The sequence below is a fragment of the Perca fluviatilis genome, chromosome 19, assembly GCF_010015445.1.
Source record: "Perca fluviatilis chromosome 19, GENO_Pfluv_1.0, whole genome shotgun sequence".
Lineage (NCBI taxonomy): Eukaryota > Metazoa > Chordata > Actinopteri > Perciformes > Percidae > Perca > Perca fluviatilis.
The window spans coordinates 19,468,777-19,495,926 of NC_053130.1; the positions used below are offsets into that span (position 1 = coordinate 19,468,777).

General features: G+C 39.2%; 1 protein-coding gene across 1 annotated transcript; it reads right to left on the reverse strand.

Annotated features, from left to right (window-relative positions):
• Positions 1-741: 741 nt before the first annotated feature.
• Positions 742-27,150, reverse strand: col21a1 (collagen, type XXI, alpha 1). The gene is made up of 29 exons (XM_039784762.1): positions 26,998-27,150; positions 19,710-19,837; positions 18,943-19,503; positions 18,593-18,758; positions 18,284-18,512; positions 17,125-17,298; positions 15,528-15,605; positions 14,366-14,449; positions 13,097-13,159; positions 12,650-12,703; positions 12,535-12,559; positions 12,378-12,424; positions 8,807-8,860; positions 8,670-8,723; positions 8,533-8,586; positions 8,071-8,124; positions 6,470-6,514; positions 6,320-6,373; positions 6,161-6,214; positions 5,157-5,210; positions 4,910-4,981; positions 4,376-4,411; positions 3,724-3,768; positions 2,873-2,905; positions 2,636-2,782; positions 2,455-2,509; positions 2,175-2,366; positions 2,022-2,099; positions 742-1,912 (listed from the first exon to the last, which is right to left on the reverse strand). Exons 2-29 carry the CDS (start codon positions 19,804-19,806, stop codon positions 1,725-1,727), a joined length of 2,847 nt encoding a protein of 948 aa, XP_039640696.1. The 5' UTR covers positions 19,807-19,837; positions 26,998-27,150; the 3' UTR covers positions 742-1,724.

The following is a 27,150-nucleotide window of genomic DNA, read 5'->3' on the forward strand; positions in this document are numbered from 1 at the left end:
AACACAAAGACTGATAACTATACTGCAAATTGTATTGAGAAACTCAGACTCACTGCAGGTCCTACAGTCTACCATAATATCTATCATCATAATTATGAAAAGAAATATCTTACCCCAAAGAGTAGTATAGAAAAATTAATTTAAAGCTAAGAGCCTAGAAAGCTCCGTTCTCAGAGGAGCATTAAGTAAACAGCGTGTTGAAGTAAGTTTGCTGGGATAATTAAAAACATAAATACTCAGAGGTTTCCATGTGATGGGTGGCTGCTATCCAAAATGAAAAAAGGAAAAAAGGAAGCGCCCCTTTTAGGTGAAGTAACTCCTGGACATGCTGGGATGTTACTACATAGCGCCATCTAGTGCTGAAGTCTCTCCACATACACACACACACACACACACACACACACACACACACACACACACACACACACACACACACACACACACACACACACACACACACACACACACACACACACACAACGCCAGAAGCTTTGTAGATGGACAAGTTTCCGATTGTCTGTGTGTCCTTAGAGGAGGTTCCAGGTGATGACTCTTTTTTTTGTTCCACACCTCATCCTTTGTGATGCTGCTGTAAAATTATAAACATGCATACACTAAACACACCAAAAGTAAAAAAAAAACAACTAAAAAAAACAAACAATAAGTTTAAAGTAAATTCTGAGAGAACTAGAGATCATAATGTGATGGAGTCCTGGAATAAAGCCAAAGCACGGACCAAGCTAAGTTCACAAATCATTAAGATGTTTTAATTCTAGTAAAAAACAAAGATTCATACAAAAGTCACCTTAACACAAAATAATAAAATTACAAAAGCTGTTTAGGACACGCCACTGCTGAAATACACAGTTATGACTCTTTTATAAATAACAATAAAATACCTGCTACAGTAATGAAAGGTAAGCCTCAGGAACATACACAACATCGAATTTGAAATTAAAATGTCAGCATGCTCTTTGATGGTGAAACTTGGAATAATAATAATTGGAATAACATGACATGTAAACTAATGGGTATTGTGATATGGGGAAGTATTCATTTATCTTGGGTGTTACACAATATTAGCTGCTGTAAAGCTGATTTTCATAAAGAGTTTAGTGCTTAACGGTCAGGCTGAATGCTTTGGGGAACACAGGCTTACAGCAGCTTATAATCAACTACAGAAAATCACAGTCTTGTGCTGAAACATGCCAATTTCACACATAATTTATAGTGAAATAATTCACTGAACATGGAATTTATAGATCGTAGAAGTTGTGTGTTTTTTTTAAACGGAAGATCTAGCACCCATCCAATGTGCAGTGAGAATTTAGAGAGTGACATGCAACGAAGCAACACCAGGGGGCAAATGAGAAAATGCACCAGCCACACTGATCCAGAGACATGAGATCTAGACATACATGAAGCACATGAGTTCAAGCTGCTCAGAAGAGAGGTATAAAATGGAGCAAATTATTAATTAATATAGTATTTTTATAACACCATTAAAACCTCAAAGCGTGTTAAAGACGTGAATAACAATACAAAATACCAACAGAGAAAATGTGATAGGATCTAGTTCTGCTGAATGTCTGAGATCAAAGGTTTAAGAGGAGGTCCGTTTTGTTTCCACGACAGAGAGAAACTGTAAAGATAAGATCTTCCTGAGAATGGCTGTTTGTTCCACATCAGCTCCAGACTGGTGCTTGCAGTGACGCTGCATTACATCAATAGTTTGGCCCTTTGCTGTAAGGATCCCGCCTCATCATGCTACCGTAGCACATGGATGGATCACACACCCCAGGCTCACCAGGGATGCCAGGATTACCACTTTTACCCTCTGCTCCGTTAAGACCAGGGGATCCAGGCTTACCTGGATGACCTGGCTTACTGTACCCCTGTGGACCCATTGGACCTGTGGAGATAAGCCATGATCGGTCCAAAGGAAATGTATACAGTGGATGAAATCTTTTTAAAGTATCGCAGCAAATTAGCTTCCGTTCCAAATTAGCCACATTTTTTACCTGGAGGTCCTGGTGGCCCTTGGTCTCCAATGGTGGTTCGACCAGGGCTTCCCTTCTCACCCTTGAAACCCGGTTCTCCTGCAAACACAAGTGTACCTGTTGGAGCCTCCTGCAAAACAGCTTTAATAACATACTGTAGACTGTAGGTTTTACCTTTCATCCCATCAATACCAGGGTGCCCTGGTCGACCAGGGTGGCCTGGCTGTCCCCTGGAGCCACTAAGTCCAGGAAGTCCCCTGAGTCCTTGGAGCCCAGTTGGACCTGGAGGACCAGGAGATCCAGGCTGGCTTTGACATCTGGTACAGCTACTCTGCTGGTTGCTCAGCAACAATAAAGGCAGCTCAGCTAGGACAATGAAAATGGACAATGAAAATGTGTCAGACGTGTGATGTAAACACACAGAAACACATCATCCGTCTATATTGATACTCACACTGAAGAATTTCTCTGCAGATTTGGCGAATGTGATTGTCTGACATTTGACTTGCCTGGAATAAAAAGGGATGGATGATATAGATCTGTGCAATCTATTATGTTAGTCAATATCAGATACTGTACAACATCATAATAACCATTATCAACAGTAAAGTTAGCACAATGTGTAGCACACGTACAGATCTTCCTTCAGGTCCAGGTGGTCCAGGTGGACCGCTGTCCCCTTGCAGCCCTCGCGGGCCAGGTGGGCCTGACTGACCCGGCTGTCCGGGTCGTCCCATTTGACCTTCTTTACCTCTCTGCCCCGAATCCCCTGCTGTCCCTTTCTGGCAAAAATACCACCCCAGGGTTAGCAATACACACAACAATTCAGGTTGGATAGAGGTACAGTCATTGAAGCATTCAGCTTAACATACCTCTCCTTTTAGTCCCATTGGACCAGTGGAGCCCTGTCAGTGAAAGTCAGGATAAGTCATTTAAAACTAGAAATCACAATCAGTCACAATCCTCAAAGTGTGTTATACTGTAATAACAGAAAATCCGCTTCTATTGACATTAAAATGCTCAGGAGACAAGCCAGATCACTTTGTGGATATTTGGAGAACGCCTAAATATTATGGTTTAAATGTTGGTTTAAAAATGTGAAGCAAGTCAGACTTACGATCACTGAGTGGGTGTCAAGCTGTCGTAGCACCACCTATAGGCTAAATAGCATCTGCAGTATCATTTTGATATCATCTAAAATTTGGAGTTTGCCTGCATGCCTTCAGAAATTGATGTCAATTAGGCCATGCCTTCAAGATTTTAACAAGGAAGGATCAGCCTAACAGGGTCATACAAATACGTTATGTATACCAAACATGGTTTGGATAAGGAGTGGTAAAAAATTTATAAAATAAACTTACTGTACACAAACGTGGGTCTGGCCTATATAGATAGATGAAATATGTATTGCACAAACTTCTTATTACTCCTAATTCCATGAAAAAAATAATGTTGCTGAACCCCACAGTTTTTCAAGATTTAAAATGCTTAACAAATGGCCACATGGTGGTGCTATCCACATTTAAAACTCAGTTACAGTTTCTGAGCTATCTTGCTATGTAAAAGAGAAACAGACATGGACCATTCTTGAGGGAAGTAATAACATTTTTTTTTGTTTTATATTAATTTGCACATTATATACATATACAATACAAGAATTTAAAAACATACAGTAAAATATCTTGAAAGTCTGCATCACAGAAAGCTGATCAAAGAAACTCACGTGTTCCCCTGTCCGACCCTGCTCTCCTTTTTCACCCCTCATTCCCTGGTGAGGAAATCATTAGATTAACGTCACGAAAGCATCTGAAATTATTGTTTTGTAGTAGTAATTATGGGTGATAATGTGTTTTAAACGCAACACTATGATTACACTTCCTTGTTTCATTTCCAGTGTTGATTTTGTTGTCATGACGTGAAATTGATCCAGTTTAGCGTATTGGAGAAAACCATGCTGGAAGTCAGTACAACAGCAAATATCCAGACACATGATTGTTTTCCAAACCCGTAATCGATATGTGATAAATGGGGCTTTAGTTCCACTGGATTCTTGAAATATATGTATATGTGAAATGAATTAAAGACAATATATTCCTCAACTAATAGATGTACACTACTTACAGTGTAGACTGCCTACACTGTTGAAAACAACCTTCCAACAATTGTTGGATAAGTTTCACACTGAGTTTGATATAACAGATCAATGGTAGCGATTTCTTTTGGGCCAGTCTTAATCTGACACCCAATGGTGATTAGCTACACTCACGTTTATTCAAAGCTCTCAATTTGAGTTATTATTTTAGCATAGCATCACAGAGGTAAACACGATCATAGTACAATCTGCTTGACTAATGTAATTTTGTCTTGTATCTTACCGTCTCTCCTCTTTCACCTGGATTTCCTCTTTGTCCCTGATGAAAAAATAAAGACACGGATTATAACGTTATGGTACATTTAGTAAAAGTAAATTCCAAATGATTTACAGAAAAAAAAATATTGCCAGAATACATCCTTATACTTTTTTTTTTTTTTTTATACTTTTACAGTGAAGACTCACATCTGGCTTATTTTTGTACAAATGTCCAAAAGAGAAAAACAAAAAAATGATTGTGATGTAAGTTTGTTGAGGTGATGTGATCTGATATATCTGGGAAAAAATATTTATAACTAAAAATCAATACATTTTATGTTTGACCTAGGGGGGTGCGCGGTCACGAAAGGCTTGTATCATGTGGACGCGCTGACAGTAGACGCACCATAGCTTTAACCCTGACGTATAAACAACTACAAATTATGAACTGTCATTGTCATAAATCATATATCTGAAGAGATTTCAACTCGATGAAATGGGGAGGAATGACAGTGTTACACTGTTACAACACTGGCAGAAAAATATGTAGTAGCAATACCTTGCTGCCGTTCAGGCCTGGCATGCCCTGGTGCCCCGGCTCCCCTGGTCTTCCTGCTTCTCCTGCACTCCCCTTTAATAGTGTTCAATTTAACACCAATCATTAAAAAATGAACACCTTTATTTTTATTGTGGATAAACACAGGATTATTCACTCGCATCTTTATTGCTTCACTGAATTATTACAGCATTTTCAATCAGACATAAAGCCACCTGCTTCCTATTATATTATTTAAATGGGAACATACCACAGGCCCTGGTGTTCCTTGTATACCTGGACTTCCATTTTCACCCTTATTCCCCTTGATTAAGAAATAAAACATGTTTTATATTACAGAAAACATACAATGAAATAACATCCAAACCACATCATTTCACTGACTGGACTGCAGTTGGTATCTTCACTTCCTTATCATAATCATAATTCATTTTCATTGATGCGTGCAATAGTTATAGCTTACTTTCAACAAGGTTTCGTTTTTCAGCTTGACGTTTAATTATGTCTAATTGTGTGCTTTCTTTTCCAGTTGAACAAGCCTTGGCAATTGCAGTCTGAAGCTCAGCCATAAAATCAAAGTATTGCCTGCCCATAAACTAGCTTTTCACTTGCCATTTACCAATACACATTGGCCTGTTTAAGGCAGATCAGCTAATGAAAAGTGATTAGGAGACAGAGCGTCCAGACCAGACAAGCCCAGACTGCTTACATTTCCACTTAAATTCCACTGACTAAAGCAATAGGGCCAGATCATCGCTGAATTTAGCACTGCCGGTGTGGCCAAGAGATCATTACTTGTGCAAGTGTAGTTTAAAAAAAAAAACAGTGACCAAACAAAACATGCAATGCTGCTGACCCAAGGAGCTTTCTATGCATTTCAATGAACTCATTGGTTAGAAAGCTTCAATGATTTAACCTTATCCAAATTATGTGCACTGCAATGCATGATGTATAGGCTGGATAGTATAGGTCTTGGTATTGTAATGTATGTTTAACTGTTCTTCATTATGCTTGAACTCAATTTAAATCACGACATGGCTTGGCCTGCAGCTTGTCGGCTGCTAATGCCAGTTTGTGTGGTTGGTCTGCAGTATTGACTTTTCTGCGTCACAGGTTGAACCAGTGTGCTCACAGCCGCAGGGATGCAGAGGGGGATAAACTCACATTTTATTTAGTGCACAGTTTATCCATTTTAAATACTTTATTAAATCTTTTTGATGAAGGGGATTTTTTTTACCAGGCATACATGATTACCTTGTTTCCAATTGGTCCTTTTAAACCAGGTGCACCGGGTAAACCCATCTCACCCTGCAGGAGAGTGAAGAAAGTGTTTGGGTAATTTTTCAGATTCAATATTAACACTTTGGTGTGCACTGCACCTACACACATATAGTACAACAGCTGTCAACTTACAGGTGGTCCAGTGGGTCCTGTGAAGCCCCTGGACCCAGGCAAACCAGCTTCCCCCTGAAATGAAAATCATGTCAGTCAAACATTATCACAAAGAATAATGCAAAAGCAGTTGATTTTGCACATACAAATACATTAGGAACAGGAGCTCACTTTTTGTCCATTCAGGCCTGCAATTCCAGGCAATCCAGGCATACCCTGAGAACAAGGAAACATTATACTGTATTGCTGATCAATATATTCAATATGCTAAAAAGGAAAAATTGTCTATCCTTTTTTAATAAAACTGCATGTTTTCATATGCAGTGTTTCTGAACTGATATTAAAGGCAGCATGAAAGGCTACAGTTTCAGGCTATCCTTCAAAGTGAAATCATTACTTCATTGGGTCAGTAACAACTTTAGCCAATTGCTCAATGAAAAGAAACTGATTGAACTGACATGGTGACAAGTAATGTCTACCAAAATGGTACACTACCCATTTTACAGTTGGCTAGTTGTACACAGGAAAAAACGTGTTTTTTGGCTTTTTGAAAGAATATCTAATTTCATTTTCTTCTTAAAACTGCCTTGCTCTATGCAGTAGCACAGCACTGTCTGAGGTTTTAATACAAAGTGTACAATCTTTAGATGGATCCTAAGTGCTACAATTGAACTGTGCAAATGTTTTATTTGCTGATGAATGCAATAATAGAAAAAGTAGTTGCTATTTAAATTGCACATAGGAAAAAGAAGGAACGCTGATCCAACTTTATAAGTAAATGGTTAAATAAATTGAAAGTGTATGTGGTTCAACACATGCAGCAAAACTACCCTGGAATGCCTCTTTAGTTTTTTGTTTTGAAGGTTATTTTCTTCTGAGATAAATGCTTGCAGATGCTTAGTGGTTGCCTCAGACTGCAGTTTGAGTAACATATGTTCTTAGTGTATAGATTTGACAGGCAGGCAGAGAGACAGAAATATAAATAGAGCCACCCAGACACTTACACTCTACCTATAGGTGGAGAAATCCCCGTCTTGGGGCCGACACTGAAGCACAAATTTCATCTTGTTTTAACTTGAGGAAGTACAGCACAAATCCTGTCTTCTTGGATACATCGCTAACTCTATTGTTCTGGTGGGGGGAAAATGGCTTACAGCCTTGTGGAGCAACTGACTCATCTTTTGTAGACCAATCACAAACTGTTGGACAACACTTATAATCATGATCAGTGGGGTGGCTTCCCAGTTGAAACACTTTCTTCCTAAAACAGATTTGCTAGAGCACCACAGAATTCCTTCACTCAGTAACTTTCACTGTCTTTGATTATAGCCTGAGCCCACTTGTTACATAAAGGGGTTATCCTGGGATGAACTACAGGGGGAATACCCCTAATTTAATGGCAGAGGTACTCTCTGTACTGCTGACACTATGTTAACACACTGCAGTCTTACTACAGTAAAACATGTTATGCATGCAAATCTGTGTGATCCATAAACTCAGGTCTTGTACAGTATTTACCTATTTTAATCTTCCGTTACTCAAAGTATAATTTCATGTCAGCTAAAATTTGTAAACTGTAATGTAAAGTACCACACACATAAATCTGCCCTTTAATTCCTTCCAATCTTAACACAATATGACTTTACATTTCATTCATGCACAATTTGCATCAAATCCTCAACTTCTAGAAGTCCGAGTAGAGATGCAAGAACTCAAACAACCTACAAAATACCAAATATGCATAATGAGTAATATCTTTGTTTACAACTCACAGGATGGCCTTCTCTTCCATCAACACCAGGAATACCACCCTCTCCAGCTTCTCCCTTAATACAATGGAGAAACACAAACATTACATTGACACATCATCATACACATTGCCTTATAATTTGACATGTCATTTTTTGATTTATTAAATAGGTATCTATCTGCTGGAGCTGCTACCCCCGCGACCCAATACCGGATAAGCGGACGAAGATGGATGGATGGATGGATAAATAGGTATCTATCTAAACTTTGATGTGTACAAAAGTTGTCAAATGGGGTTTGGGAAGAGAGAAGGGAGACACCTATGACTACATTTCCATGGTAGCCAAACGTCAACAACACAACTCTTGGGAACAGCAAAGTCTTTTAAGAATGTGCACACTTATCCAACCTCATGCCTCTATTATTCTCCTAATCCCTGAATGAACTTTGTGACATACTGTTCTGCACTGTCAAAAAAAACTGACCTTTTGACCAGGTCTTCCTGGAAATCCAACCTTTCCATCTCTCCCAGGTAGGCCCTGAAACCACAGAAAAGGATTTTTACACACAATTATAATGGCACATGAGCTCTGGATTTGATTCTGAATTGTTTTATACATACAGGGTCTCCTGGATAACCCGGTGGCCCAGGAGGTCCCATACTTCCTTTTTCTCCCTGAAAACATCATGCCATCCAGTTAAGATTGTTATATTTCCTGTGTCATTTTCAGTAGCCATGAGGACTGTCTGCACCCTTACCACTTGACCAGCTTTTCCGGGTAACCCTGCAATTCCTGTGGATCCTATTGAGCCCTGAGGAAAGTTAAAAGATTTGAAATTATCATTAGCCGTGACATAATCAAAAATAAACCTTCCATGGCCTAAGCTGGCCTGGTTTATCTAAACCTTCAGACGGTGACAAATCTGCCACTCGTTTAACAGGATCATCCGTGTTTGTAATAGAGGGAAAACGCTTTAACAGCTCTTTGTCAGTCAGATCAGGAGGCACAAGTTATACAGTGTGGGACAACAGCTCTTTATAGACCCATTCTACATGGTCACAAATATGCAGTCAGTGTTTGACATTAGTCAGCAGGGATCTTGTTTTTCTGGGATAGACAATGAATTTAGCAACTATTTGGCCTGTCACTTAAGGAAGTGACGTGTTTCACTGAGCCATTGTGGCATTTTTAAAATTACACTGGCTGACCTAAAACGTAGTTAGTTAGTCATGTATCTGTTGAATGGTGCCAAAAATTGGAATGATGCGTCACTGCATGTTCACATTTTCTGAATAAAAACAAACAACAGCATTTGAAAAAAAGGCAGGACATATTTTTTTCTCAGATTTTGCATTCCATCATTCAATAATATGCTAATCAACTCACAGGGGAACAAATTGCTGTACAGCGTAAACACCAAAAGACATACTGGATAAGACATAAGATATCACTGGCAGGATCAGGGAACATTTTTATTGTTGCTTCATTTCCACAAATAGTTTGTATATAAAAAGACATTTGAGTCAAAGTGTTGACAGTTTCTTTCTTTCAGTTTGAACTGAATTACAGGTCCCAGGAACATGTGTTCATGTTCCATTGGTATCAAACAATATCAAAAATCACTCCAGGTGTGGCCATAACTACAGTTCTGTCAAAGCAAAACAAGCTATGACAAATGTATTTATGGAGTGCTGCAGCCAGGGCAGTAAAGGTGCAGTCATGGAAGCCAACTGGTAGTGTGTGTGCTTTATTTGTCTTTGTGTGGCAGTACATTTGGCTGTTTTGTTGGATTGTGTTGGCAGTACCACTTTGTGTGACATATGGAGCATAAAACATGAGCAGCTGCTAGCATAGGTAGTGTAAACAGTGACTGGTTTGCATCTCAGGGGAGATGTGATAAGGAGCTTTCGCTCCCTCCCCAAGCAGAGCTGTGGGTTTCCTATTAGGAACACAGATGTATGTCCAAAGGAATGTGTTAATAAACTACAAAGATCATTAGCACAGACTGGATGGCCACATAATTAGCAATAAAATGTTCCTTCAAAGGTGATGAATGACTGTGGTCATGAACAAGACTGTGAATACACAAACACAGCCACTTTTTGGCAAAATGGCTAACAATCCTTCCTCCTCTTGTGTCCTTGAATTATATACTTCTGTTTTAATTTAGCAGACATCTTAGGTTTCCATTTTCTAGATCCTATGCCAGGAAAATGAGACTACACCCTTGGGTGGTCTTACAATATGGGAACAATTTGGAAAGGTATAATATATGTAAATGCGTTTTATATTCAAAAGAAATCTTATAGCCTACTTAACAAGATGAGGATTCCCTCTAACTTGGTTAGAATTGGTTGTTCTGTGGTGCATGGAGAGTCTTTAGCTTTCCTGGAGTGAATAACACCTCTTGACCCAGACATTAACGGTATTTAGTAGACCAAAACTTTTGGAGCGTCTTTACTTGGCCCTGACGGAAATTCGTAGGAGTGATAGGCATCTAAACTTTTTGTATATTGTTTTATACATAGATATAGTGTTAGGAAAATATTTACTTTCTTATCTACAGTACTGCACTTTTTTTTTCTTCCTATTTGTAGAATCTATTTGACAAGAGCTTTTCTGAACTTGGTCTTTAAACATATTTTGCAGCTTGCAGTCTTTCTTTGTAAGAAGTGATGGAAAATGACCCGCAGTGCACTCCCTCTAGATGCTCATCTCATCATTCATGATGCCTCAGATCATTACACTAATTAGATGTTTTATTATGGGATAAAAGAGCACTTTGACAGACCAGTAAAAGTCATGATACTTTCATCCTGTAAGCGTTACTGGAAATAGGATGAAAAAGATAGAGTAAATCCACCTGATCTAAAGCAGTGCAGTCCCCCATTGTGTTCTCTTTTTTGTGTGCGTGGCCAACAAAGTATTTCACCTAATCAAAGAACGTTGAGAAGACAGTCCAAGCACTTATAAAAACTTAATTTGATACGTGCTGGATCTGTGAGGGAAACTGTAATAATGGGACAGATGGTATGGGAGGATTCGCTCCAGGTGCAGACATGTCTGTCTGCAGACAGCTGCGACAGTTTTCGAAATATTATTAACTGCATGAATTGTTCTCTAAGTTCAGCCAACTAGCAGGAACCCCCTGTGGTCACATTGATTACAAGGTAGGATGAAATGACAGAGGTGATGCAATCTAGAGAGGATGCATTACCTCATTGTCCCTGAAAATAATGCTCAACACAAAATGTTGTTTAGATACACATAAACAAGTTCTGGATAAAGCTGCAGGACTGTCAGGCTTGTGCTCGAGTCTGCTGAGTCTACTGTACTTGAGGCCTTCATAGCACCCAGTAAACACAAACTGGATCATTTGGGCACTGCTTGCTTTTGTTTGACGCTGTGTTTATTCAAAGATTATCGGCAGATTCCTTTGAAGAGTGGATTATTGTATCACGCAGCATTAACTGCATGTATGGTTTGTAATCTGTGTGACTGAACAGTGGGAGAGGCAGTTATTCAGCTGAGGCACCACTCACTGTGGGCTAGTCTGCCTTAAGATAGTGTCCTGATACTTTGAAGGGGCGTTGAGGCTTGGAGAGTCCCACCCTAAAGCCTTGAATGCTAAAGAGGTTTAGCTGTCAGGTATTATCTGATAAAATAAGATTAATTCACATTCACGCTTTCTCCTGTAAAATATAAGGCCATATTGTAGAAGTCGGTGGGCACTGAAGCAAAGTTGGTCGCACTGAATTACAAGGTTTAACTTTTAACTGATAGCCATGTAAGAAATATAGCCTGCTCTGTGGGGGTGTGCTCTATTTTGTTACTCTCTATTGATGTCTACTGTCTCTCTAAAAATAAGTGTTTGAGCTTTCTAAGCTAAGGGCAGAACAAAAGTCAGGACATATGAACTCATTTAAAACGTCTATGATGGTCCTCGCTCGTACTATCTCTGCAAAGCGCTCTTGACCCACAGTATAGAAGCTGTACTTTTTACTCTCCCAGGGGATATGGCTTTATATTCATAACATGTGGTTTCTAGAGTGATTGATGCAACGATGTTTAAACGCTTCAAGTTAATGTGTCTAGCAGGGATTTCCTGTTAATCCTACATTTGATCTTATAAAAAGAAGATTTACCTTGAAAATGTAATGTGTGTTTTGTACTTTTTAACGGTCGCTTGTTTTTTCCACGGAAATCTTTTTTTTTTCTCTCTGCAGTTTTACTCACTTTACATGCTTTTAGATAAATAATATTAGACAACATCTGGATAGCGTGTTATCAAGCAGAAATCACCACATTTGAATAATTAACATCTCCACCTTCTCTCCTGGTAGTCCAGGCGATCCTGGTAATCCAGGCACACCCTCTCAAAAATTACAAAGGACAGTAATTGTGAAAATGGAGTCACAGTGTAACATTGATTGTGCTATAACCTTGCTAACCAAACAACCGACCTCCCTTTGCTTTCCTTTTTACCCATCTGACCCGGGCCACGCGGCCCCTGACACAACAAAAAAACAAACAGAGTAAATTACTCTAATTCTAGTCTTGATGCTGGATTTAACGGTAAATTAAGTGAGATTTGCTTTACCTCAACTCCTGTTGGACCTGGCAGCCCTGGACTTCCTCTGTTGCCAGGGATACCCTTAAAATAAAAAAATAATAAAAAAAAGACAAGAGATGCACACATTTGGTTTAACATTTGAACCCACCTCAACTGTGTGCATGATTCTAGGCTTGCCGTAAAACATGTGGTTAACTTTTGGATGGCTTTCATCACACAAAATCACCACTGTGCTACCACCAGTGGTATAATCAGAGATGTTTTTTTATTTAGCCATTGGAATAATAAGTAAATAAGTATATTTACTACTGAAGCAGTCCTGACCACATAGAACTAACAAGCAGAAACTGTCATGCCTTAATGGGTATATTAACTCAATTGGTTTTGGTATTTTCTCAGACGTGGATGCTGCTGTGACAGTGTTGTTGGCGGTTATGATCTGTATGTTTGTATATTGAACTATGTAGTACTCACAGGCTTACCATCAGCACCAGCAGGCCCAGGCAGACCAGGTTTGCCAGTGTTTCCTACTTCTCCCTAAAGAAAGAATACGGTCATTTAATAACGTAAAGCACTAAAGCAAATTCTTTGCATGTCTTTATCTATCGTGCAACCTTAAAGCAGCATAAACAAATCCATGTGGAAACATCTCTGGTAACGATATGCTTTCTCTGGCGTTGATTTAATTTATCTTTTTAAACCATGCTGAGTTAGTTATGTAATGTAAGATGCTCTTGAACACTATGTGGGGTTATAAGGAACATCTGCAAGCCTGCAATGGTCCCAGCATTTTGGATCTATTAGTAAATGTAGTAAAAGCTTTGCTGTGACATTATAAACACAAACATGCCTGAACCCAAGTAGGTTTTATTAACCAAGAGTCTTGTTGCTAATGTAATATCTCTCTGAGGTCCGTGTGTAAAGGCTTTTATGACCGTGGCTGCTATTATTTGGTTGGTACCCCGTGATCAATAAAAGGGAACACGTAGGTTTTATTTCCTATTTTGGTAATTTTCCATTCTAACCTGTGTTTATCTTAAACAGCAGTCTGGTTTGCTTCAAGCAAACAGCACATTAGGATCTTACAAGGCTAACCATAACTTTCCTCACAATGGCAAGCCGCAATTTGCCTAACTGGAGAAAAGAGGCTATTTGGTGCGTCCATAATTTGTTTTCAGCAGGTAACTGTGTGTTTACTGTAAGGGATAAAAGTGGTAAAACCTCCCACACAGCACTGTTAATGGCAAGAAGGAAACCTGTGTTTGCAGACTGTAACGACTGTAGTTGGATTTGACCTATTGGTAAAGTGCAACCTCATGTGTTCATCACATAATTATCCGACACAGAGAGCAGCATTTAAACATCAACTGGGAATTCAGCAAACATTCCCTCAAGGCTAAGTTGCGAAGAAGAGAAAGTTTGTGCTCCATCATTAGGTCTCTTTGTCACTCCTGAGGTTACACATAAACCAACATTGTTAAAGATTAATTATTGTTATCTTATTTAATCTGAACAGAATACCACTGTTTAAAGTAAATATTTAAGCAACTGTCTGAACACTGAGGAGCTGGACAAGGCTGAGCTCTGTTCTCTGATATCTTGCAGCATACAGAAGTACTGTATGTGCACGTTTTTTGCATTCATTTCTGCAGGCACGGTATCTCCTGTATATTAAAAAATCTAAATTACACAAGACAAATAATGAAAGATGATATAAAGAGGCCTTTTTTTTAAATAACCAACCTTTATTCCTGGAAGTCCAGGGGGTCCGGGAGGACAAACACAAGGTTCTTGAGTTGGCTCAGTGTAATCAGGACTGTTGGCGCACTGTAATGAACCAAACATACAGAATTATACATATTAGAGCTGCAATGATAAGTCACTCAATTAAGTGGTCGATAGACAGAAAATTATCAGCAACAATTTTAATAACCAGTTAATCATTTGGGGTCATTTTTATAATAAGAAATGCCACAATTATCTGGTTCCCGCTTCTTAAAGGTGAATAATTGTTGGTTTCCTTAGTCTTTTACGATTGTAAATTGAATATCTATGAGTTTTTTACTGTTGCTTGGATATTTAGAAAATGAGTGATCTACTAATTAATGTTCTAATGTTTGTAAAAGTCACAAAATCCAATGCTGAAACCTGAAAACTCATTATTCATTCAATCTTTGTATATTAACCATTTACATCACAAAAGCTTACCCTACCTGGTGTGTTCAAAAGCCATCTGCATTTTACTTTGAATAAACAAAAATTAACACTGCGAATTGGACATCCTTCTTTTTTTTTAATCAAATGTCATCCATCAAAAGGAAATTGATAACTGAACTTTGGGATTCCATTGCAAATAAGCGAATAAAAAGCACACAGAGAGGGGGGCAAAGCACTGGTACACTTGGCAAGAATTTGTAATTGTAGGCTACTCATCCTGTCTCTTTTGATTTTTCAACCCACATCCTCCCATTAAAAACAGTAATTTGGCTCTGGTTTTGTGGTTATAGCAATTTGGAAGCCAACATAACAATGGGCAACTGCTTCACAAACGCAGTTAGAGCCAGCAGACAATAAAAAAAATGTTTGAAGCTGAGTTACGGGTCCCACTCCAACAAATCATTTTATGCATACATAAACAGATGTGTCTTGAAATGAATATGCTGAGTTTACACTACTTACTACTACTACACAATACTATAATACACTGTGCTGCTGACTTATAAAGCAAATAAAATCATTTTATGCCATGCAGTATGAGGTGTGGAGCTAACTAATGGGGAAATTGTGCGTTTCAGAGTAGAAACAGATGTAGTTGGTCAAGGTGAGAAGTAGGTGAGAAGAAGTTATCTTTGTTGCTTTTGGACAAAAAAAACAAGTTCAGAGCCAAGCAGACTCTTGTACTTACAACTCCAGGTATTTCACATGCAGTCTCTCGGCTATTCTGCTCAGGGTCACAGTAAATGCGAAGTTTCTGGATTTCAAACTAGATTTAAAAAGAGAAAAAACTCTTGTTAAAAACACAACCTCCACTGCTGGAGACTCCAAACAAGCTAACAAAACAAACATGGGGGTCATTTTGCGACGTTTAGTTTTGGTTTTATCACTGCTTTGCTACTAATGAATCGAAATTGCTATTGTACAACTGTTGAATTGCCCTTATTGGGCACAGAGCAGCTACATGTTGCCAGACCTCCCTCAGTGTTGGAAGCATTCTGCAGCGACGTTACACTATTCTTCCATTATTTGGTATTTTGTTAATGTTGGTGGTAAAATGGCTCCAGAAAGTCCCATAGACAGTTTCACTTCAGTTACCATGTGAGCAGAAAGATGGTCCTGATATATGATTCATTTCATTTCCATTTTGTTTATGATAAAAGGTTTAAACGTGATAAGAATGTCTTGTGTGGTCTGTCGGTTCCTGCTAATGTAATGTTGTTTAAAAATTGCATTGTGGTAGGCTACTTTTAAAGGGTCCAATTACAAACATCTGTTTCCAATTACAAGTGTGTTTATCCAGAAGTGATACTCACATTAGTGCATTCACTCTGTTAAATGGCTTAAAACTGCATGATCCATATAACAATGGATCAGTACACACAACAACAAACACCGACAAGCTGTAGCTCATGTTAATATCCACAGCTATGTGTCAACATACTGGCTAGCATAGAAAATGTAAAAGTAATGAATGAATGATATGTTCTTTTCTTTTTTATTTTTGAACAAAGGATTTTCTGCACAGACTTTCTCCTATTATTTCTTATGGTACTGTATGTAATCCTGTTAATGATTAAGTCATATTTTTCTTTATATACTGTACATTATAATCTACAGTTGTACTGAGGATTTTAGTAAATAAAAACAATGGCTGCATTATTTACATTATTTTACATTACATGTATTTTTTTTAATCGTCCCTCATTTAGGCCACAAATGCAACATTGTCAAACCTGCCTAATTGCTCACATATGTGTCTGAGGTATTTGAAAAGGTCCATTTGTATTGTTTCACATTAAAAAGTGTTACATCATATTTACATTTAGAATAAAAGGACGTATTGTGCAGTTATCCTTCTTTTCCATAGCATTATCATGACATTAAAATGTTATATTATGTTTTCAGGGATGTATTTGCATTGAAAGCCCTAACTATATAGCCTTCTGCTGAGTAAATTACAACACAGCACAATTATGATTTATTACTAATGCAGCATTTTTGGCACAAAATGTGCCAATTGAGACAAATAAAACAGATTAATAAGACCATGTGGAGAAAAAGGCTCAATTTTGCCAAAGATTTATTATCCGCAAACTTAAGCATGTCTCTCAGGAGGCACCAATAAACTGTGTGATGCTTAAAATATACTGTATATCAGTGCTGTGTTTGCTCAACTACTCATTAAGAAACTTGTTTCCTCTTTAGTAGACGTACTCCCGGATTACCTTTCTGGGAACCAAACATGTATTTCATGCAAACAAGGTTGTTGATGTTAATAAACTTACTGGCACTGTTGTTTCCTTTCTGACATATTTTCCAACTTGGGTTTTTCCATTTATGAAAATACCAACAGGGGGCTCCAAGGATAGGGTTTCAATTTCCAGGTCATCAACGTAAAGAGTAACATCCTCCTCTGTAACCAGCAGCCGCAGCTGGTGCCATTTCTCATCAAACAGCTTCTTTTGTCATAGAAAAAGAAGAGGAAAACGTCATTAATACAGGGCTGGCAGTGTGCTGATAAAGACATTAAAAAACAAAGGATAAAACAAGCTTCCCCCTGGAGGGAGTGTGTACATTGGTGTACAACTGTTGTCCAGAGCAGGAAGCAGAAGGAGCTCAGTCACTAAACAGGGCAGTTTGATGTGTTAAAACCTCAACAATACAAAGTAGTCATGGCTATAAAGCTTTTATTAAAAATATTTTGGCATCTTAAAGTGAAGACTGTGTGCTTTTGCAGCTTTTGAATAAACTACAGCGAAGATAGTCAATTGGGTGTCAATGTTACTTTACAATAACTTGGGGTAGAACAGACATATAATTTAACAGCGCTGAGTAAATGGGGACGAGTAACAACTGGATATACTCTCATCTCATTCATCTAAAACGTTATTACCCAAATCAAGTGCTATTTGTCTTTGATTGTTGTGTTAGATTGACGTCACAGTTATTTGGTCTACAAAAGAGTTCAATTAGTCCTACTTCCTCAAGGGCAAGTTAAGGACACAATCTGCTAATCATGTACAGCTTCTACTTTTGTAAAGGTTGAATAGGCTTCTGAAGCTCTACGAGCTTATGCAAGCCGTCTGGATGTGTGAATACAGTAGAAGGATTAGGATTGATTGGTTACATAAAAGGTATTGTGTGTGGTTGAAAGAAAATGTTTAAACCTTTGAGGTGCATTGATTCAAAAGGGTTTCTGCCAGATTGTTTTATAATATTTAATAATGAACAGAATAATACCATTTCAATACCACTGATTAACTGTATCATACAGTATGAGCTAAAAGCATTCATGCTGAGAATCAGCATGTTTTCAAAACATTGGGGGACACACAAGAGACGGATAAAATAAGAATGTGCAAACACAGCCACAGAATACATTATGCAACTGTGTAGTACTCTTTAGTAGGACTTTTTTAAAGAAATAATACAGTGTTGCTATACCTCTGCTGTATGTTGTGAAAATGTGACCGTTTGAGTTCCACTTGCTGACTCGCTGGTTGTGGTGAACATGACGGTGCGTTTCACACCATTTAGAGTCACCGCCATCTGAGGTTTCCCATCACGTGTCTGTATTCTCCACACGTCCCACTCCTCTATTGCCACTGATCCTTTATACCTCAGTGTGGCCACAAAAACATATGATGGAGGCAGGCCATCAGGAAAAAGGTTCCTAGATGACCAAGTGTAAAAGTTAGTCAACTTGTGAATACACTGGTTGTGATGAAGAAAGAATAAAAGCAAGGAGATTACCGTGTAGCTTCACTTAAGTCAACACGAGGTGTCACTTCATAGGCCTTAGTGCCGTAATATGCCCCTTGTGTCTTTTTTGCTTTTTTAGCCAAATTTAAATGTAACAGAATATCAAAACCCTTCTCGTCACGGGAGTCTACGGGAATTCTTGCTGGACAAACAGTCTCTGCAACAGACAAACACAGTAAAATAGGAAAATAGACAAACATAGGGACAAGTAGAGAATAATGGAGAGGACAAGAGGCAGAGGGACAAATGGAGTAGTCTGAGGTAAAGAGATACCACTAATACTGTCATAAAAGTAACCTGATAATATTTGAGTGGAACAGCACTGATCAGCAGTTGCTTACCTTCACACAGTTTCTGTCGTATGATCTGTATGATCCTGGAAATACCTTTGTAGTCTTCAACAGAGAAGACGTATGTTGAAAATGGCTTGTTTGCAATGTCATTCAGCTCGGTCACTTCTGTCTCTGACCCAACACCAATTGCAAACAGAATTACTCCTTTTTTCCTTGCTGCCTCTGCCGCTTTCAAAACCTCATCTTGAGACTTCCCATCTGTGAGGACAACAGCAATTCTGGAAACGCCTGATGGGCCGCGCTCAGACAGTCCAAACAGTTTGTCTGTAGCAAACTTAATGGCTGTCCCTGTCCTTGTGTTTCCCCCCATGTACTCAATGGACTCCATCGCTTTGATGAGGTCTTTGGTAGAGGAGTGCTTCCCCAGAGGTATTTCTAAAACGGGATCATCGCTGTACTGGACGACTCCAACCTGGGTAAACTTCTGTCCAATGTTGAAGCTTGTTGTTATGTTGACAAGCCAACGCTTTACTATTTCAAAATTGACATCTTCAACACTCCACGAGCCATCTAGAATAAAGACCAAATCGCATGGTGCGGTCCTACAACCTGAAGCAGACAAGAAATGAACAATCAGCAGTGTAAAACAATGGTTTTAACAAATCCTATCTAGCTTGATGGAATACATGAAAAAACATCTATCACAGTACATGAAACCAGCTTTGCCAGTTTTATGCATTTGATTACATTTTTTTCTAATGTATGGACAACAAGCATAACAAAGTGTGAGGAAATGAAGACAGAAGCACTCTTACTTCTTAAGTCTTCATCTTGAGCTGCACTAAACAAATGGAGAAGCATGAAGCACAGGCATCTTAAGACACAATGCATGGATGTCGCTTTGTAACCCATTATGCAGCAGTATCAAGTTCCAATTTTGCACCTACAGGGAAAGGGAAAACATGCTTTGTATTGAAGGGAAAAGAAAAAGGACAATGCAAGCATTTGTGACATGTGGTCCTTGTGTTATTCTTGCCTTGACAGACATAATGTCTCAGATTATTGTTTTTCCATTATTGAGATGTTTGGCCGCCATTTATTCTGGCTCATCCCTCTCTCCACAGATTTAAACACAAAACTATCCCACTACCTGCAGTTGCACACTCACAGTAAGTGATTATAAAGGTTGGCCCTGCAAAATATAATTAAAACAATAAATGACTCAAGCGTTGTATACACATGCAAGTTAGCAGTATTTGTGCATTGAGGCAATGTTATCTCTCTGGATAATGCATCAACCTTCAGGAATTTCAAGTAATTACAACAAAACTGTCGGCGCATCCACATGGTAGAAGCCTTCCGTAATCGCGCACCATCCCCACCCCTCCTCCACGCAATTGCTTGTAACGAAGGAGGACACGGAGGATGAAAAAAATGTGATGGACTCTTCAGAAGAGGTAATTACCTTCACTTGATTTTCTGCATGCAAAAGTCGCCGGATGACACCATTTTCGAAACATAGCCATACTGAGAAATACAGAGAGTTGTGTGGAGCTGATAGTCTTTTTTATAATTTTTTAAAATTAGTTTTGTGTCAACTGATTTGGCAGTGGCTTGAATGAAACGGACGTTCATTAATATCCAAAAATTACGCACTAAAACTTTAAGGGTTAGATGAAGATTTAGCTTTGTATGAATGTCTATGACTCAAGCACGGCATCAGGACACATTCACACTGTAATCATTTCTTAAATTTTCAAACATTTTCTACAATTACTTTAATGTTACTGGTTGTTATTGGTTAGGTTTTGTGACTCAACAGTTTTACAGCAGGAATTGGACAGGTCTTTATTCATATCAACTGAGCTGTGCATTTTGCAGAATAAGCATTAGTCCAGAGGAGTGCACACATACAAGCTGACTTGGTGTAAGCAATACTGTATTCATTGCACTTAGGTCAAGGCCCAAGTCAAGCACACAACAGACAGGACAGTCCATTCATTGTTTGTGGTAATTAAAATCTATATACGAATGGTAGAAAATAACAGAGTGGAAGAAATGGCTGCCAAATGTCAAAATAATGGAGAAAGATGCTCAACAAATAATCTGAGACAGAACAAAATAATCTGACTATTTATGGCTTAATCCACAGGTCCAGCAGCATATGTGTATTTCTTTTTACACAAAACTGCATTCTTTGATTCGTTGGCCACTTGGGGGCAGTGCAACAACATTGACATATTACCACTTTTTAAAGTTGATACGGCGAACTTGTTAGCAAACAGTTGCTTTTTTACATATCCAACATTAGTACTCACTTGGAGTCATGTTACTATCTACCTGGGGAGTGTTAGTCCAATATTCACTCTCTTTTTAGCTCTGTTTTTGGTATCTACCAACGCCTGAGAAAAATATCTGGCTCTTTAGCTGCTAAATGCTCCAATATGTTCACCAGCTAGTCGCTAACTGTCTGCTGTTTGGTGCTGGGCAGATAGTGTACAGTGGGTTTGTCAGAGCTACTGCTGAAAACAGCTGCAGGCAGCTGTCACCGGGGCTATCAAGTGCAAATCCCATCAGCCCATGTTTGCTTTTTCCTAAGTTATAATCACTTCCTACCTCCCACTGCTGCCACAGACACTGCTGTACTACCTACAAATCCCTAATTCACTTACTTGCACTACAAAGTTGTACTCTGAGCTCTGCATCCAACCTCCATGCGGCACACTTTATCTCTTCAATCCTGCTGCACAGCCTCAGTACACCTAAGCATTTTCCTTTCAAGCCTCATCCACCACATCCTCACATGTCAGCTTTACTTAATAAACAATTCACTGAACCTCTGACCACAACTGCCCTTAAACCAGTGCTCACTGTTTCCTGTGGGATTATCAGCTGTTTCCTCAAATCTGCTGCCATTTGCCAGTTTCTGCCCACCCTTGGCCTAAATACAACACGCCAGCCCAGAAAAGCTTCACTCCTAGAATTTTCCTCGCTCATGGATAAAACCAATTGTAATACCTTCCTTCCCATCAGTGGATGAAGTCATTTTAACCAGTTACTGTCATGTGCCGCTGAAATGTCACCAGGCATGTAATTCTTGGAGTAACAATATTTTAAACCCAGGCAAAATGTTTCAAAAACATTGGCAAGTCTGAACATAAGACATGTTGGGATATTAGTGAAACAATTTGTACATATAATTAATCTCTTTTGGTTTGCTTCAACACCTTTCAACTCCCTCCAGCTCCACTTCTATATTTTCCTAATTTATCCACTGTGTCAGCTCTGCTAAAACAGCCTTCCTCCCCTTGGTGTTTTGCCCTACAACCATTCTTTACTTGAATAAGAAGTAACTTTATTTTTCTTCACAATCACAATCATACAGTACAATGTAGTGAAATTTAATCTTTGCATTTAACCTATCCTAAGCATTAGGAACAGTGGACAGCCACAGGGCCGACCTGCTCTACCTTTCAGCCACAGCCACTGTCAGAATTACTGACTCAATCTGTAATGATCTTGCTGCATTTGCCCAACCCTAGTCAATATCCACGACATTCCACTTTCGGGATTGCTCTCTGACGGAAATTCCGCCGAATGTCACTCTTTTCGGATGTCCGGTTTTGGCTGTCCCGTTACCTTCAGTTTTCTTTGTGTTGTAATTTTAAACTCCGGTCGATTAATGAGGACTATTACTGCTCCTCAGATCTCTGCAGGGTAAATCCAGACAGCTAGCTAGACTATCTGTCCAATCTGAATTTTCAGTTGCACAACTGAAACAACCTTTGAACATACACATGTTCTACCAAAACAAGTTCCTTCCCGATGCTATTTTGCAGCGGCACCGTAGCTCCACTCAGCGCTTAGCACAGCCCAAGGTGATTGTGATTGGTTTGTGAAATGCCAATAAACAAGAGCACTTTTTTTTTTGACATCCCGGATTGCTGTGTGGACTCGCCAGACCCTCCTCCGCAGCGCTGTGGAGGAAGGTCTGGCAATAAGAGACTAGTCCAGCCCTAAAGGCTCCCAACTCTACACCTGCACAGTAACATCCTTGTTGTACAGCTGAGAGCTGACTGTTGGAATGCTTCTCCTACACACCAGGGACTCAAAACAAAGATGTCCAAATATAGCTGATGTCCAAATATAACCTCTGTGTTATGTGATTGTCAGATAAAATGATGGTATTCTAAAGAACCTCATGTAAACTATCTAGATGGTACCTGATCTATCTAGCATAGCTTAACAGTAACTTCTCATACCCAACAATGCACTCAAAAATAACCCATGTGAGGGTTTTCCTTATCTGGAGCCCCCATCAGTAGAAAAAAAAATACACTAGCAGTCCATCTATCCATTATCTGTAACCACTTATCCCTTACAGGGTTGCAGGGAGCTGGAGCCTTTCCAAGCTGGGGGGGGGGGACAAAGACTATCACAGGGCTCACAATTATACCCAAGGGAAATTTAGAGTTGAGACGATTAATCTAACCTGCATGTCTTTGGACTGTGGGAAGAAGCTGGAGAACCCCGGGAAATCCCACACTAACACGGCTTGGGCCTTCTCTGTGCCCTTCTCCCACGATAACACAGGGAGAACACGCAAACTCCACAGAGAAGACCCAAGCTGGCCACTGGGTTCAGTGCTAACCACTGTACCACCCTACACTAGCAGTTTTTTTTAGAGATTAAGATTGGGGGTAATTGTGATTATGTTTTTTCTGTGAAATGAGAAGTTCTTTGTACATTTAAAAAAATTTCCCTCGCCTTCTCTCCTCCCTTGTTGTTCCCTACCAGTTGAAATGTGAGCAGAGGAGGCAAAGAAGAGGCACAAGGAGAGAGGAGTCGAGGCAACAGGCATTTAACAAAATAAGACATCCATGCTTTGAATATGATGTGTAGCTCAGTTTGTATATTCCAGCTGCGTCTCACGCCTCTTTTGTACGTCGCTGGTGCCAAAAAGACACCTGTGTATCCTCGCTCACAGTTCATCCGGCAAACCTCCTCTTTCCTCCCTCCTCAAGATGCATTTTAGGAATTGAGACATACTTCAAGATGGCATGCTGAGATCAATTTCTGGGTCACAGGCAGGTGGATGAAGGTTCCTTCCTGAGGCTATTTTGCAGCGGCACTGTGACTCTGCTCGGTGCTTAGCACCGCCCAAGACGATAGTTGGTTTAAAGAAATGCTAATAAACGAGAGCATGTTTTTCTCCCATCCTGGATTGCTGTGTGGACTCACCAGACCCTCATGTGACTCAAGGAGAGAGGACATGAGGAGGCACAAAATAGAAACATGAGAAGAGCCCTGTGTATCCCAATGTCTTTAGTGATCCTCTGATTTTTCATCTAGAGCCAGCTTTTTGTCCAATACTTTTGTTTTTGACCAAATACCCGCAAAACTAATAACATTCCCATCAGCCTCAGATGTATAAATGCTAATGATTGCATGATTTAATGCAAACATTAGCATGCTAATATGCCAAACTACAATGGTGAACATGGTAAACATTATGCCTGCTAAACATCAGCATGTTGACATTGTCATTGTGAGCATGTTAGCATGCTGACCTTAACATTTTACTGTTCACATAACCACAGGAGGGCCATTTTAAGCCATTTAAAAAAAAAAAGAAAATCTGTTATGTTTCTGGTGACAACAGTCTTGGTTATGCCTTGGCACCAACTCAGAAATGGCAAACAAATTCCACTGAGATTTGAATGAAGGAATGTCAAGGCAAGTGCAACAAGTGACAAAATGCAGAGTTTGTCCTTTCACATTGGTCAATGTCAAATACATAACGATGGCATTTTACATACGTGCTATTTACTATATTTTGTAAGTTTATTTCAGTAACAGGTGAACACTAACAACATGTAGCATTATAGTAGAGTATAATGATGGTTATGTTCATGCTCATGGAATTAGAGATGAAATGGGATATTAATAAAGAACCCGGTGAAACAATGAAAAGAGTTGTTTACACTGTGCATGTGAGCAGAGGGTAGACATTTTATCATGGGTTGTTTCTGTGGCTGCTCTATCAAATGATCTTTTCCAATCCATGAAAGAAAGAAACTGCTGACATCCTTAAAGGAGGCAGTTGCAAATGAAGAGCAGATATGGTGCATACTGTAGAAGAAGCGGGACTTGTGGAAGGAATTTGACAGGAAGCCCCGGATTCTTCACCTTATTCATAGCTATTTCTGATTGTGACACGTAAAGGTCAACAAAATTGTGGCTAGGACATTACCCTTGGCCTCCCAAATTCTTTTTATTCCTGCCCAGCCAAAGAGGGGTCACACTCTTTAACATGACTGCATTTTTCCACCATGTAAACTCAGAGTTGAAGTAATACAGTTGAAGGAGGCGTTAAGCTGCCATAGTTGTGCAAGCCGTTTGCTTCAGAATTTTTCCCCACTAGAGAGCTGGAGGAGGTTGTTGGAAAACCCCCTCATTGGCAGGGTCCAGCCAGGATGACTTTCCCCTCGACTGACTTTCCCCAAACGGAGTGTTTCTACACCTCTGCTTGAGCCACATGGAATTCATTTACACCAACAGACAGTGAAATTCCAGCTGTGGACTGTGACCAAACACATGTAGTCATGATGAAGGGAAGCAACCTTCACCCAGGAATAAAAACGCACCATTATGTGTGCTATACTATAATGCGAAGAGTTGTAATGCATGCATAATGTAGCAGAATTACCAGGTGCACTTGTGTTGCAGGTTAGCACCAGACTCCATTTATCTCTGATGTTATTGAGGCAGCGCAGACACTTTCTAGCTCCAAGTTTTGGTGATTGAATGGCAGAATTGTAATGCTGGTATACATATTAAGCAAATCAAAAAGTTTAAAAAACTTCTTGGCTCTAAATATAACTATCACATGGATTTCTTTCTAGGTTGAGCCAGTTGTTTGTTGCAATACTTTGCAAACTTAAAAATATTTATGTGAGACTTAGGTTATTCGCAGTTTAGTTCCAGCTGGAAATGCTGTTCAGGAAGCTGCTGAACAAATGATTTCTCCCATCTCACCAGATAACATTTCACTTGTTCAGGGTGGGCGACATTGAGTCACACAGATTTTGAAGACACAATCAGACCACATATTGTGCGCTTAACAAATTATACTTCCTTTCAAATTTGACATCTTTCATTTAGCAGAACCCATAATAAAATGTTTGAATTATTGAACTCTGAAAAAAAAAATGTTTTGTACCTGTACTTCATGTAACTGCATGTTTTAACTCCACTTAAACTGCTGAAGTTATTCTTATCTGCTGTGAAGTTGGCAAAAGGAAGTTGTTCCATTCCAGAAACAACAACTGCTGTTCATGCTGAACAGTTGCCAACTTCAGGGGGATTTATTGCTGCCAAATTCTTCAGGCAACAAGGGAAAGCCAAGCCCTATCAGTTGTTCTCCATAGAATCTGTTCAACTAATCCAAAATGTTAAATAATTTCTTGTAAAACGCCAGCCCATAGGGGTGTTATCACTGTCCACTCTCAGATGCTTTCAGATATTTTCTACTCTTCTCATAAATATTATTGTTCTTCATATACATGCAATTCTCCATCTGTAAAAACTGTACGGTACATGCAATGATGCCGTGCACTATGCTTGCACAGATTCAAGGAATATGAAAGAAAAATCATTTTTTTACGAGAAGTGAAATGGCCAGGAAAAAAAAATATTGAGCTGATTCCATTCATTCTTTGCATGACAGTAGCACAAACAAGGGACTGATAACTGAGCTTAATGTCTTCAATATGCAACTGCGGCTGCACAGACTTGAGGACACAAAAGCAAAAGTTGACAGCGCAAAAACTGTTACTATTCTGAACACATCATAACACACGGCATACTGAAAATAAATTAAATACACTAAAATCCACCCAACAGGTTCACTTTAATGACCCAAAACTGCATCTATAGATTCTAATACTCTACTTTCTACTGGTAAAATGAATATGACAGTTGCATCTTTGTGCATAAACACTCTACACTGCATAAACTTCTAACTGCAAAACTGAAAATTCTAAAATTTAGAAATACAATAAGTTGCCTCACAAAAATTACACAAAGTAAGCGCAAAGTTACCGGTAAGCGTCCAAGCCCTTGTGTGAATTCCTGTTAATCCTCTCATTGAGAGCCAGTGATCAATACTGTTCACAGCCCTGGTTTTACACAAACTGGATTTAGAGAGAAGTGCACATGTTTCTCTGCTGAATGAACGCCTGCCCTTTCCAGCAG